Here is a 16,689-nt window from a genome sequence, read left to right as displayed (position 1 = left end):
ATAAAAAAAAATTTTGTTTTTCTAGCTTCTGTGTTACTCTGGTACCTGCAAATAAATCCTCAAATAAATTATTCATTTAGCAAGCTACTTTTATATTCCACTCCCAAAAATCATCCAAAAAGATGAGCATGTCAAGATTTATTTCCATTTCAGAAATATGTAATTTCTCCTAAACTGATTGTACCTATACATATTTTAATGGTATCAATATGCAAGTATAAGTGCTCAGATAAAAATAAATTTAAATTACTACACTTATTTTTAACAAACCAGGACACAATGATGACTTAAATAATGAAGTAATAAAATTCTTATCACCTTGCTCTTTTGTCATTGTTACTTTTGTGATTGTGAGTAGCAGCTACTTCAACAACAAAAATATATCTATTCTGATCCACTGACAATCGGAAGGTAGTAAGCCATGTGATATTAAATTTTTCTGTGAAGACATGAAGTAGTTACCTCCTTTAGTTCTGGCCAGTCGATAAGGAGAAGTTTAGCTGGCGGTCCAGAAATTAGCTGTACTCGAATAAAGTCAGAAAACTCACGCCAAGTAAAACAAAGATCCTTATTTCCAGGAGGACCTGGAATGAATCTGATGCCTCTTACACTTATACTTTGTGTGCTTTCCTGTTGAGGGAACATACATTGAGAAAAGACAGGAGGATACAGTTTAGTTTTGAAATAAAATTATTTATCAACATGGGCATTTGCATGTATTTCTAGGCAACATAATGCCAAACAAATGCACCCATGCCAATATTAGCTTACAATGAATTTTGTTTCCAGAAAAGGAGAAACTTCTTTTTTTTTTCTGGCTGTTTTTCTTTTTTTAAAAAAAATTTATTTATTCGGAAGGCAGAGTTAGAGGCAGAGGCAGGAAGAGATCTTCCATCTACTGGTTCACTCCCCAAATGGCTGCAACAGCCAGAGCTGGGCCAATCCAAAACCAGGAGCCAGCAGCTTCTTCCAGGTTTCCCATGTGAGTGAACAGGCCCAAGGACTTCGGCCATCTTCCACTGCTTTCACAAGCCATAGCAGAGAGCTGCATCAGAACTGGAGCTGCTGGGTCTTGAACCAGCGTCACCCACTATACCACAGCGCTGGCCTTTGGCAATTTCTTTTTACCCTAATCTTTTCCTAATTTCTCTTTTCCACATACGAATTATGTATACTTAATCTGAAATGCTTGGGGCCAGAAATATTTCAGTTTTCTGAAATTTCAGATTTGGATTGTTTGCACAGACTTTATCAGTTAAGTATACCTAATCCAAAAATCTTTTATTTTTTAAAGATTCATTTATTTATTTGAAAGTCAGAGTTACAAAGAGAGAGGACAGGCAGAGAGAAAGAGAGAAAGAGAGAAAGAGAGAGAGAGAAGCCTTCCATCCACTGGTTCACACCCCAATTGGCTGCAATGGCCAGAACTGTGCTGATCCAAAGCCAGAAGCCAGGAGCTTCTTCCAGGTCTCCCACACAGGTGCAGTGGCCCAAGGACTTGGGCTATCTTCCACTGCCTTCCCAGACCATAGCAGAGAGCTGGATCAGAAGTGGAGCAGCCGGGTCTTGAACCGGTGCCCATATGGGATGCCGGCACTGCAGGCCAGGGCATTAACCTGCTGTGCCACAGTACTGGCCCCTCCAAAAATCTTAAATGTCATCATTTCCAAAACTATCTGAACATCATGTTAGCCCTCAAAAAGTTGGATTTCAGATCAGAAATTCTTACTCTGTGTTGTCTCTTTTCTGTCACCAATTAGCAAAGCACATGCCTGTCTAATTAACTTTTAATTTGTTCTTTCCCTCTGTTTGGAGTATTATTTACCAGATATCTTCACGGCCTTTTAGTTTTCGGCATACCTGAGGCCTTAATAAAAAGGGTCTTCCCTGATCACACTACATAACAGCACATTATTCCCTTCTGTGCTTTCTTCCTTATCACTTATCTAAGGCATCCATTCTGACTGTGAGGTGATCTGCACAAGGGCAAGGGCTTTGATTTGTCACCTCTTGTAGAATAATGCTTAACATATCATATTAATGGGAATCAATGAACCTAGCCTATAATCTTTGCAATGTGACATAATGACATTAGTTGATTCTACATTAGCATGAGCACCATGGGCATTCACACACCAAAGAGTCCTTTAATGATTTAATCATCTTAAATCCCTGAGTGTGGGTTATTTTATCAAGACTTAAAAATCAGACGACACTTCAGATTTTATAGACTGAAACAACTGTCTGTAGAATACTTTATGGAAACAATTGAAAAATCACCAAAACTTCACTGAAGTTGTGGTTTCTCAAGTGTCATGTTAGAAATTGTTCTACTTTTATTTCAAATCTTAAAAATGAACTTGCATTTACGAACTCTAGATGAGTACAAATACTACTAAATACAAAATTCTGAAAATGAGCCAAGATAGTATGTCAGCTGCAAAAGGGACAGCAGCAGAAAAAAGTTCATTTGGCTGCAAAGTAATGAGCTCTGGGGAGTGAAAGATGTGAGATTACAGACAAGGCATTACAGGCCATACTTTGGCAATTTATTTTAAGTGTGGTAATAGTGTAAAATGCTGACAGCCATGACAAATGGCATGAGTGGCAAAAACTGATTAGTAAATTTGGTCAGGTAGAACACAGCACAAATTATGATCAGAGCATCATGCTATAAAATGACAGAAAAGATGTGAAAATAGCACATACAACTCTTCCAAGAGTTTTACTAACAAAAGGAAGACTTTTGCTATAAAAAGGAGGAGAGCAGGCCGGCGCCGTGGCTCACTTGGCTAATCCTCCGCCTGCGGCGCTGGCACTTCGGGTTCTAGTCCTGGTCGGGGCGCCGGGTACTAGTCGCGGTTGCTCCTCTTCCAGTCTAGCTCACTGCTGTGGCCCAGGAGGGCAGCGGAGGATGGCCCATGTGCTTGGGTCCCTGCACCCGCATGGGAGACTGAGAAGAAGCACCAGGCTCCTGGCTTCGTATCAGCACAGCACTGGCCGGAGTAGCCATTAGGGGATTGAACCAAAGAAAGGAAGACCTTTCTCTCTCTCTCTCTCACTGTCTATAACTCTACCTGTCAAATTAAAAAAAAAAGGGAGGGGGGGCAGAAAGGAATATAAGACTAAAGAAAGTTTCGGTGGTTTTTGGGTGTAGAATAGAAGTGAACAGGTTTAACCTAAGATATTGCAATGTGCTTATTTGCAACATGTTTAATTATGTGAATGGCAATGATCTATTCAATACACGGAGAAGTGAAGATGTAGGAAGACAGGTCACAATTTAGGAGAAATGAAGAGAAAGAGGACAGAAGTCTGTGGACAGAGTGATAGGAAGCAGGGACTGTTCACGCATAACAGGAGCACATTTATTTTCATTTCATCCACATACATGGTGAAGTTGAACAATGGAAGTTCCTTAAAATCACTAAACAGACTTTATCACCAAACAAAACATTAAAAGTTCCTCAGCAGAGCTCTGATAGAGTGAAAGCAGTGTTATAAAAATTAGAAAACAATAGCAAAACAGCTTAATGGAAACAGAAACTACTTGAAAGGCAATAAGGAGAGGACCTTCTCCCTAAACCTGTCCCTGTTCTATGCAGAACAGTTTTTTTTAAAGTCAAAGAATTCTACCAGAGTTTTTATTTTTTAAGCTAACCTGACCAAACTTTGTAGGGCATGACCACCAAGAAATTTTATTTAATTAACTACTTTTAAAAACAACTTTATAAATAAAGATACCAACATATTTATGAATACAACAATATTACATCTATAATTTGCTTCAAGATGATATGTAAGGGGAGAAATGGTAAGTTGGACAATAAGAAATGGCAAGTTGAAGTTGGATGATGGGAACACAGGAGCTACCCCTACTCATGTTGTCTTGTCTAATTTTGCATATGTTCGAAACCTTTCATTATAGTTTTTTTTGTTTTTTGTTTTTGTTTGTTTGTTTGTTTTTTGACAGGCAGAGTGGACAGTGAGAGAGAGACAGAAAGGTCTTCCTTTGCCGTTGGTTCACCCCCCAATGGCTGCTGCAGCTGGCGCACCGCGATGATCCAAAGCCAGGAGCCAGGAACTTCTCCAGGTCTCCCATGTGGGTACAGGGCCCAAGGACCTAGGCCATCCTCCACTGACTTCCTGGGTCACAGCAGAGAGCTGGACTGGAAGAGGAGCAGCTGGGACAGAATCCAGCGCCCCCACCGGGAGTAGAACCCAGTGTGCCGGCGCCACAGGTGGAGGATTAGCCTAGTGAGCCATGGCGCCGGCCTCATTATAAAAGTTTTAATACCTTTCATGACTTCTTATTTTTAAAACTACAATCAAACATCTTTTAATTATTTGTTTTTCCAAACTTCTTGTTACACATAAAACAATGGTATAAAACCCCGTTTTAACAGAAAGTAGCATACCTGAAAAGTAGTTTTCAAATTTGAACTATCAAGTCCAACTCCAGCAATTGACAAAGCAGATAAAGAATTTGGTGAAAATGCTGGAATTTGATTTCCATACTGATCTGTAATTATAATAACTGAAGAAAAAAATAAAAATATTATCTTTTCTTTAAAGATACAAGTATCTACGACACAGTTAAAACTATGATTAGAAACATTATCTCTGTTCCCTTACACACTAACTTCTGTGTAAAATTATCATAATATTTATAATCATGACAAAAAATCCAGAATCAAGATAACAAGTTTATATATTTAACTATGTATTTAATATATAAAGCAAATTTTAGTGTGAAAATTTAAAGGAAACATTTTAACAATATGGAATGCTATACGTTTGAAAACAATGAAGGCTACACAGGAATCCATTCATACATTTAATTTATACTTTTAATATTAACTATTGTTAACTCTAACAAAAAGTGAGATGTCTTTCACAAACTACTTTGCCAAACTGATTTCAAAGGTATGTCAAATTAGATAAAAATAGCCAAAATACTTTAATTTTATCCAACATCAGATTTTCTCCCCAAAATTGGTTTCCTTATGTCACTGATTTTCCTTGTTTTAAAAAAGTAATTAATTATTATTTATTAGAGAGACAGCAAGCAAGCCAGAGAGGCAGAGATAGTGAGCTCCCTCTATTTGTTGACTCACTCCCCAAACACACACAATGGCCAGGTGGCCAAGAGCCAGAATTCAATCCAGGTCTCTCATGTGGATGGCAGGAACCCAGTTACTTGAGCCATCACTACTGTCTCCCAGGGTTCATATTAGTAGGAAGCTGGAATCTGCAGGCAGAGCCAAAGAGATTGAAACCAAGTACTCTGGTTTCAATGGGCACAGGTCCCAACCAGCATCTTAACTGCTAAGCCAAACACCCACCTCCAAAAATAGACTTTAAACCAATAATATCATATAACTCCAAAGCTTTCCTTTTGGATTATGTATGCTAAACCGCTAGTTTTAAAGAAAGGAGGCCACACTAACCTATTTCTCCAAGAAGCTCTTGGCCCATCTGTACTGTTTTTCCTCCTTTTAATTCACATTTTAAATGTTTAGGTTCATCAGGGAGTGGTCTGAAATTGGTTAACAAGTTAAAAAGCTTCAGTTACACCATTTACTGTAGAATAAAATTAAAACAGTTCTAACATGTTATAGAATAATACACAGATAGATACACCATGTTCTAAAACTTATACACAATAACATTTCTCCAATTATTTCTTCAATTTGTAAAACATAGCTATTAGGCCAAAAGAAAATAAGAAAGCTTGCAATAACAATAAAGAATTCAGACCAAAATATTATAAGCATGTTAAATTAAAGTATTCATATTGACAAGAAAATACCAAAGAAACAGGTCAGTAAGAATAATTCATCAAGAGATCTGGGTGAGGTCAGAGAATAATATATCTGGGATAAAATTTAAATTTTAAATGACACATAAAAATTGTACATATTTATGGGATACACTATATAATGCCCAATCAGGGAAAGCGTTCCTTTCTCTTCAAACATTTAACATCATTTTATGGTGAAAACATTCAAAATCCTTTCTAGTTTTTTATTTTAGTTTAGTTTAGTTTAGTTTAGTTTATTTAAAAGCTGTAGTAGGGGTTAGGAACAATATGGAAATGGGTAGAGGAATTGTTATTATTACTATTATTTGAGAAGGGGAGAGAATGAGACAGAGTTCCTATTGTTGACATACTCCCCAAATGTTCACAATGGCTCTGGTTGGGCCAGGTCGAAACCAGGAGTTGGGAATGCTATCCAAGTTTCCCATGTGGATGGCAGTGACTAAATAACTTGAGCCATCATTTACTGCCCTCAAAGGTATTCATTAACAGGAAGCTGGAATCAAGAGCTGAGACTCATACCTCAGTACTCTGATATGGGATATGGGCATCTTAACTGGCGTCTTAACTGGTGTCTTAGGTGATAGAACTAACGCCTGCCCCAGAGAAATTAAAATGCAAGAAGTCATTAGAAAAGAAGTGATAAAAGACTTGTATGCCACAGCCAGAGTATCTTGTTTCTGTTTTGCATATTAACTTAAATCTTTCTTTTCTGTGCATTCCACATATTAATTCTGCTTAGATTCATCTTTGAAAACCATCAATCACCAATTAATGAATTTTTCCTTCCAAATAACACATTAATTGACCACCTGTAGCTTCATAGTTTTCAAGCCTTTATCATTATTTTAACGAAAGATTTATTTATTTGAAAGGCAGAGTTAGAGAGAGAGACAGACAGACAGACAGACAAACAGAAAGATCTTTCATTTGCTGGTTCAGTCCCCAAATGGCCACAATGATGAGGGCTGGGCCAGGCCAAAGCCAGGAGCCAGGAACTTCTAGGTCTTACACGTAGGTACAGGAGCCCAAGGTGTTGGGCCATCTTCCACTGCTTTCCCAGTTACATTAGAAGTGACCTGGACTGGAAATAGAGCAGCTGGTACTTGAACCAGAGTCTACATAGGACGCTGGAGCTGCAGGCTGAGCTCAACCAGCTGAACCACAGCACTAGCCCCTTGCTTTGTGATTTTCCAAGTGTTTCACTGTTCTTTGCACTAAGAGACATTTCCTTTAATGAAAGTTCTAGTTCCTCTAGCTACTACAGAGCCAATTCAACACAGGGTTATACTGATTACAAGAACAGCTCACTATCACCGGTGAAATTTTATTGCAAAGACAACCTGCCATATTTCATACAAACACATTAAAACAATTTGCACAAATGTACACTGCAAAAAGTATTCTCATTGCCACATATTGAATTTTAAAATAGCTCAAAATATATTAAGTTCACAAACCTTACTGTAAATGCACTTTCCAAAGACACATGATCATCTTGAAATGAAACTTGGCAATAACGCATATCTTTTATAGAAGTTGGTACCTGCACATCAGGCAGCAGACCTTGCAGCAAGTGTTCTTTGTTAATCTCAGGAGTCCAGTTAACCTAGGAGAAAAATATACTTAAGAAAGAACTGCTCAGTCTGCTCTCAGATTATCATGTATCTTCAAAAAGATTCTGAAAGCTAAATTGTGAACCATTTTCCTCACTCACCCCAAAAAAGGAGAAGTCCTTTTATAAACAGAAATGATGATTCCTATATTACTATGATTAAAAAAAAAGTATCCTCTTCTTTTTGGCTGTTAATGCTGCTGTATTTTTGAATACAACAAAGTTTCTGAAGACATTTATTCAGAGCTTCCCTACAAAATTATTACTGTGGTCATTATAGTTTGAAAATAACATACAAGGGCTGACGCTGTGGTGTAGGAGGTAAAGCCGCAGCCTGCAGCGCCAGCATCCCATGTGAGAGAGACAGAGGGAAAGGTCTTCCTTTGCCGTTGGCTCACCCTCCAATGGCCACAGAGGCCGGCACACCGCACTGATCCGAAGGCAGGAGCCAGGTGCTTCCTCCTGGTCTCCCATGGGGTGCAGGGCCCAAGCACTTGGGCCATCCTCCACTGCACTCCCTGGCCACAGCAGAGAGCTGGCCTGGAAGAGGGGCAACCGGGACAGAATCCGGCGCCCCGACCGGGACTAGAACCTGGTGTGCCAGTGCCGCAAGGCAGAGGATTAGCCAAGTGAGCTACGGTGCCCGTGGCTCAAAATCACTTTTCTAAGATCAAATTTGTCACATATGAACCACCCAAAAATTTCAATGTAGCTGATGAAAAAAATCTTATTTAGTCTAGAATTTTAAATAACACTATTATTTTTCTGTGAGAGACTTCTTAGAAACTACTTCTTATTCAACCTTCCAAGCATAAAAAAGTCTTGAAAAAAACAATGTGTTAAACATACTTACTTTAATTTTTTCTGCTAAAGTTGATGTTATATTAATTTCTCTTTCTCCTTCATCATACATTTGGAAAATAAGATTATGCATAATGTCGCCTGCTATCCAATTAACTTCATCTTGGTGTTTGATCTGGATTGCCTTCTGCCCTTCTACACTGAATATCTGTAATCTTGCAACATGGCTACTGGGAAGCAACTTGATTGTCTTTTCCACAGGTGTGACATCCTTACAACTCTAGGGAAATGCAGAAACACAGAGTGACACCTGTACTGAAAGTTTTTTAACTTTATTGATGAATGACTTACACTGCTAAAGAAATCAATTTTACTACTATGGAAGAGTATCTTCTATACCATTACACTAAGACTTATTATGAAGAAGGCATTGTACTATAAATAATTCTGTATTTCATACCACCAGGTTATAAATGACAGGGGTTACATTTTAAAAACCAAAAAACCAGTGTATTTGGACTAGAAAGATTGCCTCCTCATTTCTTCATTTACATAAAAGCACTGTCAATTTTTAATCACATCAGTTAATGACTTAGCATTTATTAATAACAAAAAAGATAAAAGGAATTAAGAACTCAAAATCAGGGACAAACAGCTGCAATAAAACACAGGTTACAATGAAGCTTTAAAAATGAAAAATATCATACTGGCACATTATCTAGAAATTCCACCACGTGACAGTACTACTAAACTATGTGTTTACAGAGTTATATACATAAATTAAAGGTTTCTATGTCTTGTGGTGGTGGTTTAAGTGGAGATAATCTGTAACCATTTTAAGAAACTAATAGGAACAGTACAAATCAAAAGAATAAATGATGCATTTTAACATAGGAAAAAATAATCTTAAGGAAATGTAAATCAATAATAGCTATACCTATTGTAGAATCTTTATCAAGATAAATACTAATATTTGATATAAAAATGTTAAACTAGTCATTTCGCCATTTAATGTGGCCTCTTTTTCCCTTTGGCTAAAATAATTACAAATACCTTGTTTTTAAAGGTCAATAATCACAAATACCTCATTTTTAAAGGTCAAACAACTTTGTGTAAAATACTACAAGGCTGCCAAAGACTATTTGTATTAAGACTTAAAATAATATAAATGAGTACTAATAACAACTTACAGGTATTTCAATTCTTGCTTTAAGTGTCTGGTCTTTTTTAATATTCTGAACTTGAATGGCAGATCCTGTTAAAATGCTGGTTCCAGAACTACTGCAATCAACAGTGTAGACTGGAAGGTTTGGAGCACCTGAAAACTGTTGGCAGGTTGAAAAAAAATTAATATCCAAATCAAGTGTTACTGTTTTTCAATAATTGATCAAATTTTCAAACAATTCACAACAACTACCATTTTGGGTCACACAGTAGAAAATTCTAAATACAAGTTTAGTTAAAAAAGTTTGCAAAAATGGAATGGCAAGATATCTTTGGTGAAAAAACTTTTAAACCCATATACAGTTTACCATAATATGAGTTTTCACAAATATTTTTAGGGTCCTTCATATGCATGGATTTTAAACACTTTGTAGATCAAAATAAACTTATCTTTTAATTCCATTTTTAAATTAACTTTTTTTTTTTTTTTTTTTGCAGGCAGAGTGGACAGTGAGAGAGAGAGACAGAGAGAAAGGTCTTCCTTTGCCGCTGGTTCACCCTCCAATGGCCGCCACGGCCGGCGCACCGCCTGATCCGATGGCAGGAGCCAGGTGCTTTTTCCTGGTCTCCCATCGGGTACAGGGCCCAAGCACTTGGGCCATCCTCCACTGCACTCCCTGGCCACAGCAGAGAGCTGGCCTGGAAGAGGGGCAACCGCGACAGAATCCGGTGCCCCAACCAGGACTAGAACCCGGTGTGCCGGCGCCGCTAGGCGGAGGATTAGCCTAGTGAGCCGCGGCGCCGGCTAAATTAACTTTTAAAAGTACTTTCCTGAAACTCAGAGTTCTAGAGGATTTCTGAACAAAAAGACTAACTTTTTGTAATGCTAAGTAACAATTATCTGTTTTAGAAAGAGAACTTAATTATGATTTTTTTTAAATTTTAATCTATTTACTTGTATTTTTCTTTCCTTTTTAGTGGTCTTTTACCAACCTTCATTTATAAATCTACTGATAATCCTGAAAGGTAGTTTTATCACTCTATCTATAAGTAAAATATTTCATCTAAAATGAGGCAGATGAAGACAAAGGAAAAGATGGTAAGAAAAAAAACTTTTCATCCATAAATTCCATTATGAAACTGGGTATAGCTGGTATCTGTTGACTTGGGGACACTGAAAAACTACTGACAATGAGAGTTTCCCACAAATTTCTCTATCTAATAATGACTAAAGACTGAGATATGAAGTAGTTATACAGTACAAATACCGCACTATATTAGTTTTATAGATGTAGAATAAATAGATATATAAAGTAGATATAGTCATTGCCATTTATTATAATGGAATTCAAAATAAAATCTAAATACTCCTATCTTACAACAAGCTTACCTTACAATGAACAATCAACTTTGGTTGTGCTGTTAGGTTGTCTGATTCATCTAAAACTTCCACTTGAAATGGGAAAGCTGTTCCATTTTCTATAACTAAAATTTCAGAATCAGGTTTCACTTTCAATCGACGAGGGGGACCTATCAAGAAATCATACAATGAAATACATATTCAGGTTTCAAAGACCAAAGCATCAAAAATAACCATCATTTAAAAAGTTAATATTTTATTAATAATGCCAAGTAAGAAAAACCGAAGCAATGTCTACATTGAATCATTTTCATTCTCAAAATGCATAGATTGTGTCTACATAAGAAGTTTCAATTCTTTAGCAAAATGTGTAATACCTAGGATTAGTTTATGCTGAGATATGACACTGAGTTAATTCATATTAGAAATCAACTAAACATGCAAAACTTTTTTTTTTTTAAGATTTATTTATTTATTTAAAAGTCAGAGTTACACAGAGAGAGGAAAGGCAGAGAGAGAGAGAGAGAGAGAGAGAGAGAGCTACTTCCATCCAATGGTTTACTCCCCAGTCGGCCCAAAGGCCAGAGCTGCGCCAGGAGCCAGGAGCTTCATCCAGGTCTCCCACAGGGGTGCAGGTGTCCAAGGACTTGGGCCATCTTCTACTGCTTTCCTAGGCCATAGCAGAGAGCTGGATGGGAAGTGGAGCAGCCAGGTCTCAAACCGGCGCCTATATGGGATGTCGGCGCTTCAGGCCAGGTGTTAACCCACTGTGCCACAGCGCCGGCTCCAACATGTAAAACTTAAGCAGTAGAAGATGTCCCAAGTCCTTGGGGCCCTGCACCCGCGTGGAGACCTGGAAAAAGCTCCTGGCTTCAGATCAGATCAGCTCCAGCCATTATAGCCATCTGGGGAGTGAACCAGTGGATAGAAGATTCCCCTGCCCATCCTCTGCAACTCTGTCTTTCAAATAAAATGAATCTTAAAGAAAGTTAAAAAAATTATAATCAGATAATTTACTTGAGAAATTGCCCATTACCTCTGATGTCATAAGTTTAATATCACAAGTTTTCTATAAGATCAATAAAAGAGGGTTTGTATCTCTGCAGCAGGCTGATCTGGTATACTCTATAAACACTAATGTTTGAAAATTCAGCATGTCAAACACTGGTTAACACAAGCATACAAATATAGTTACTGGGATAGGTGACTGGCCTAGTGGTTTAGACACCATCTGGGACACTAGCAACCCAAGCAACCCGTATCAGAGAAACTGGGTTCAAGTTACACTCCTCTTCAGATTCTAGCTTTTAGCAAATATGTACTTTGGGTGGCAGTAGCTGATGACTCAAGTACTTGGGTTTCTGCCACCCTTACAGCAGACTCAGATTGAATTCCTGGCTCCTGGCTTTTGCCTGGCCCAACTCTGGCTTTTCTAACCATTTGGGGAGAACCAGTAGATGGGAAGTATTTCTTTTTCTGTCTCTCAATTAAATAAAAATTTCTCCAAAAAACCCTCAAAGATTTTTAGATGTTACAACAAAGGCTACCAGAAACATTTAATTTGCTTTGTAAAAATGTTAATGTTCATCATTCACTGTGTTGTTTTAATTAAGCATTGTTCTCATATAAACCTCACAATTTTAAAGAGTGATGAAATACCACTGTGTAATTAATGCAGAGATTATATCCCAAGGATTCAGGAAAATACTTAATCCAGAGAGATTTACAACAGAGAATTCTTTTTTGTTATTTTAAACCTTTTGCCTTTTGTCACCACTTGATATTATCTCCTCCTTTAATATTTTTGTTACCAGATTCTAAAACAAATCAGAGCAATCTAGTTACTAAGAATTCTACTTCTCAAATCCACAAAAAGCCCATGTTTATTAATACAACTGTTTCTTTTATTTCTACCACTGTGCCAATTTTCACTTCCTTATTAATTCACGCTTGAGAGAGAAACCTCAAACAATGGAAAAATTTTTTAAAAACTTTTGTTGTTTGAGAAACAGACATGATGGGAGGAGAAGGAAAGCAAGTGAGAGCCACAGAGCTAGCAAACAAGCTCACTCCACTAATACATCCCCCCCCCCCTTTTTTTTGACAGGCAGAGTGGACAGTGAGAAAGAGAGGCAGAGAGAAAGGTCTTCCTTTGATGTTGGTTCACCCTCCAATGGCCGCCACAAGCCAGGAGCCAGGTGCTTCTCCTGGTCTCCCATGCGGGTACAGGGCCCAAGGACTTGGGCCGTCCTCCACTGCACTCCTGGGCCACAGTGAGAGCTGGCCTGGAAGAGGGGCAACAGGAACAGAACCCGGTGTGCCAGCACTGCAGGTGGAGGATTAGCCTATTGGGCCGTGGTGCCGGGCACTAATACTTCCAACAGCTAGGATTGAACTGGGCCAAAACCAGAGTTAGGAACACAATTCAGGTCTCTCAAGAGGGTGGCAGGAACCCAGCTACTTGTCTGTTGCATGTTGTATCCAAGAATCTCAGGAGAAGGAAGCTGAATTGTGAGCCAGATTTGAGACATGAATCCAGTTACTCCAATACGGGCCATAGAAGTCTTAACCACTAGGCCAAATGCTGTCCCAACAATTTGTGAAAGCACATAAGTTAATGTTTCTTTTTGCTTAAACAAATAAAAATATTACATATGGACAAAGATATGATCACACTACTGACAATATCAGAGAGCTAAACTTATATGCCAAGCACTATTCTAATTGTTCTAGATATACACACTTTCACAGTACTTTGCACAGTACTGTGATAATGAAAACTCATGCATATTAGAACTATATTCTCCATTGAATATAGTTACTACAGACTGTGCAAATTGAGGACTACCTATAACTCGCTTAATCCTTACAAATTAACCCTAAAAGCGTACATAATATCACATTTTACATGTGAAGAAACTGAGGAAGGATCAACTCTAGAAAAGACTTTTTGAACCTTTACAATAGACCATCTCTCAAACTATCCAGCAGGTTCTATCTTATCTAACCTAAAAGTAATATCACTTTCTCAAATTAAGCCATTATAAATTAAAAACTTTCTTCCTAAAATATATATATATATATATATATATATATATATATATATAAAAGGCTAATAAGTATATACCTGAGAATAGGGTCTTTAACACATTTTCAATACTTAAAATTTTTTCCAAAGATTATTTTCAGAACTTCACTAATAGATTTCTGGTCATTTCTGTCAGTGCTAGGTTTGACAATTCAAGTTATTTTGAAAAAGTAGACTTATACCTTACTGACTCTCTAACTTTGTATAGATCAATATATCATAAAAATACTATTGAACAGGTTAAGTATCAAGAATACTTCTTAAAATTGTATTACCAGGCAGTAATCTCATTTTCAAAATCTGTGAGTCTTCTTTTAAACCTGGTAGAATAACCTTCAGATTAAAATTCTGTGGGGAAAAAAAAATCATAAAAATTAAAACTAAGTGCTAATCACAGATTACAAGTTCATTACCACAATTCTCTTTTTCGCTTTTCATTTTCATATCATTATAGCAATCTACTAATACTTTATTGACTAAAATTATCATTTATAATACATGGGAGAGACTCAGGAAAAAACGGATCTAAACTGCTTCCTTATAGACAATAGTCTCTTCAGACACATAAGACCTAACTTCTGAATAATTACCAGAACCGAATGGGTATTACTTAATAAAAACTGAATAGAAAAGTGGAAAAAACCCAGAAGTCTTAAATTCTTTAAATATAATGTAGTATATTATGGAATCCCAGAATTAAAAAAACAATTAACCGGAAACATTGGAATGAAGTGTACAGTACTACTAGCAGTATTTTATCAATGTTAACTTCTTGTGTAAATACCTGTATATGAGGTGTTATAAAATCTTAACAGGGGCCTGTGCTGTGGCATAGTGGGTAAAGCTTAACAGATTTTGATATGTGAATTTTCTATACTATCTTTGAATTCCTCTGAAACTATAAAATTATTTTAAAGTTTATAAAATTGGGGCCCGTGCTGTGGCATAGCGGGTTAAAGCCCTGGCCTTAAGTGCTGGCATCCCGTGTGGGCACTGGTTCTGGTCCTGGCTGTTCCTCTTCCGATCCAGCTCTCTGCTTTGGCCTGGAAAAGCAGTAGAAGATGGCCCAAGTCCTTGGGCCCCTGCACCCACATGGGAGACCCGGAAGAAGCTCTGTCTCCTGATTGGCACAGCTCCGGCTGTTGTGGCCAACTAGGGAGTGAACCATCGGATGGAAGACCTCTCTCACTGTCTCTACCTTACTCTAACTCTCTTTTTCAAATAAATAAAATAAATCATTAAAAAAAATAAGTTTATAAAATCTAGTATCTTTTAAGTAAGATTATGTTACTGAAGCCAAATTTTCAATAAACTTCAATCTCATTCCAGAAATGTCTGAATTAAAAAAGATGTACAGAACCTGACTTTTAACTTGGTTACACAAAGCAGTGTATACAGGTTGACAATCCCATATCCAAAATGCTTGGGACCAGAAATGCTTCAGATTTTGGATTCTAGGATATTAGGATACATATAACAAAATATCTTAGGGAAAGACTAAAGTCTAAAACTCATTTATGTTTCATATGTATCTTATTTGCATAGTTTGACAGTAATTTTATATAGGATTTTTATCATTTCTGCATTTTGACTATGATCCTGTCATATGAGACCAGGTATGGAACCTTCTGCTTGTTTCAGGTTTTGGAGTATACTGGATTTGGATTTTCAGATTAGGAATTTTCAACTTGTACTTAAAAAAAAATTCACATGATCTACCTTAAACATAATGAGATGGAAGAAAATTTATGTATATAGAGAAGATAATGATACAGTGAAAAAATAGTGATTTATTAATTAAGTCTATCTGCTGTTTTATAGACCTAACGATAAATACCTTAGCGGAGTTTGTATCTTCATGTCCCTGATATCCCTCACTAAAAGCTTAATTGTATCTTACAATCAGTATTTTTAAAGATACAAGCTAAAGTTTCTTAGATTTCTGGGGCCAGCACTGTCGCGCAGCAGGTTAAAGCTTCTGCCGACAGTGCCACCAACCCATACAGGTGCCTGTTGAGTCCCAGCTGCTCTACTTCTGATCTGGCTCCCTACTAATGTGCCTGGGAAAGCAGCGGAGAATGACCCAAGACCTTGAGCCCGTGAACCCACAAGTGAGACCTGGAAGAAGCCACTGGCTCCGGCCTGGACGTTCCAGCTATGGAGACTAAACCAGCAGGTGGAAGCTCTCTCTTTCTCTCTCCCTTTCTCTCTCTCTTTAACTCTGCCTCTCAAAAAAACAAATAAACCTTTAAAAAAATAGAAAGTAGAGGGCCAGTGCTGTGGTGCAGCAGGTTAACGCCCTAGTCCAAAGCACTAGCATCCCATAGGAGCCCTGGTTTGAGACCCAGCTGCTCCACTTCCGATCCAGCTCTCTGCTGTGGCCTGAGAAAGCAGAAGATGGCCCAAGACCTTGGGCCCCTGCACCTGAGTGGGAGACCCAGAAGAAGCTCCTGGCTCCTGGCTTGACTGGCGCAGCTCTGCCCATTGCAGCCAATTGGGGAGTGAACTACCAGATGGAAGACCCCTCTCTCTCTCTGCCTCTCTCTTCATGTAACTCTTTCGAATAAATAAATAAATCTAAAAAGATACAAAGTAGAAAAATTTAATTTCTTAGATATCTAATTACCCTTTTGTTCTAAGAAAAGTATTAAAAACAAATGAAACAGTATGAAAGAGAAAAAATACCAAACAGCCTATTATGGACTATTATGGAGCCAAGGCTGTGGCATGTCGGGTAAAGCCACCACAGGCAGTGCCAGCAACCCATATGGGCGCTGGTTTGAGAGCTAGCTGCTCCACTTTCAATCCAGTTCTCTGCTATGGCTTGGGAAAGCAATAGA

At 37.8% G+C, this 16,689-nt stretch overlaps 1 protein-coding gene across 7 annotated transcripts in view; it reads right to left on the bottom strand.

The window, feature by feature from the left end:
- The window catches only part of SMCHD1 (structural maintenance of chromosomes flexible hinge domain containing 1), a 164,500-nt gene that overhangs the window by 63,979 nt on the left and 83,832 nt on the right, over window positions 1–16,689 (bottom strand). For all 7 annotated transcript variants that reach the window (XM_051851361.2, XM_008261120.4, XM_051851360.2 and 4 more), the window contains 8 exons: window positions 14,125–14,197; window positions 10,792–10,931; window positions 9,428–9,562; window positions 8,290–8,517; window positions 7,282–7,430; window positions 5,451–5,539; window positions 4,419–4,537; window positions 463–630 (listed from right to left, as the gene is read on the bottom strand). In XM_051851361.2, coding sequence (XP_051707321.2) covers window positions 463–630; window positions 4,419–4,537; window positions 5,451–5,539; window positions 7,282–7,430; window positions 8,290–8,517; window positions 9,428–9,562; window positions 10,792–10,931; window positions 14,125–14,197 — 1,101 coding nt within the window. The remainder of the gene's footprint in view (window positions 1–462; window positions 631–4,418; window positions 4,538–5,450; window positions 5,540–7,281; window positions 7,431–8,289; window positions 8,518–9,427; window positions 9,563–10,791; window positions 10,932–14,124; window positions 14,198–16,689) is intronic.

Source organism: Oryctolagus cuniculus, chromosome 10 (assembly GCF_964237555.1).
Source record: "Oryctolagus cuniculus chromosome 10, mOryCun1.1, whole genome shotgun sequence".
NCBI lineage: Eukaryota > Metazoa > Chordata > Mammalia > Lagomorpha > Leporidae > Oryctolagus > Oryctolagus cuniculus.
This window is presented reverse-complemented; position numbering and strand designations above follow the sequence as displayed.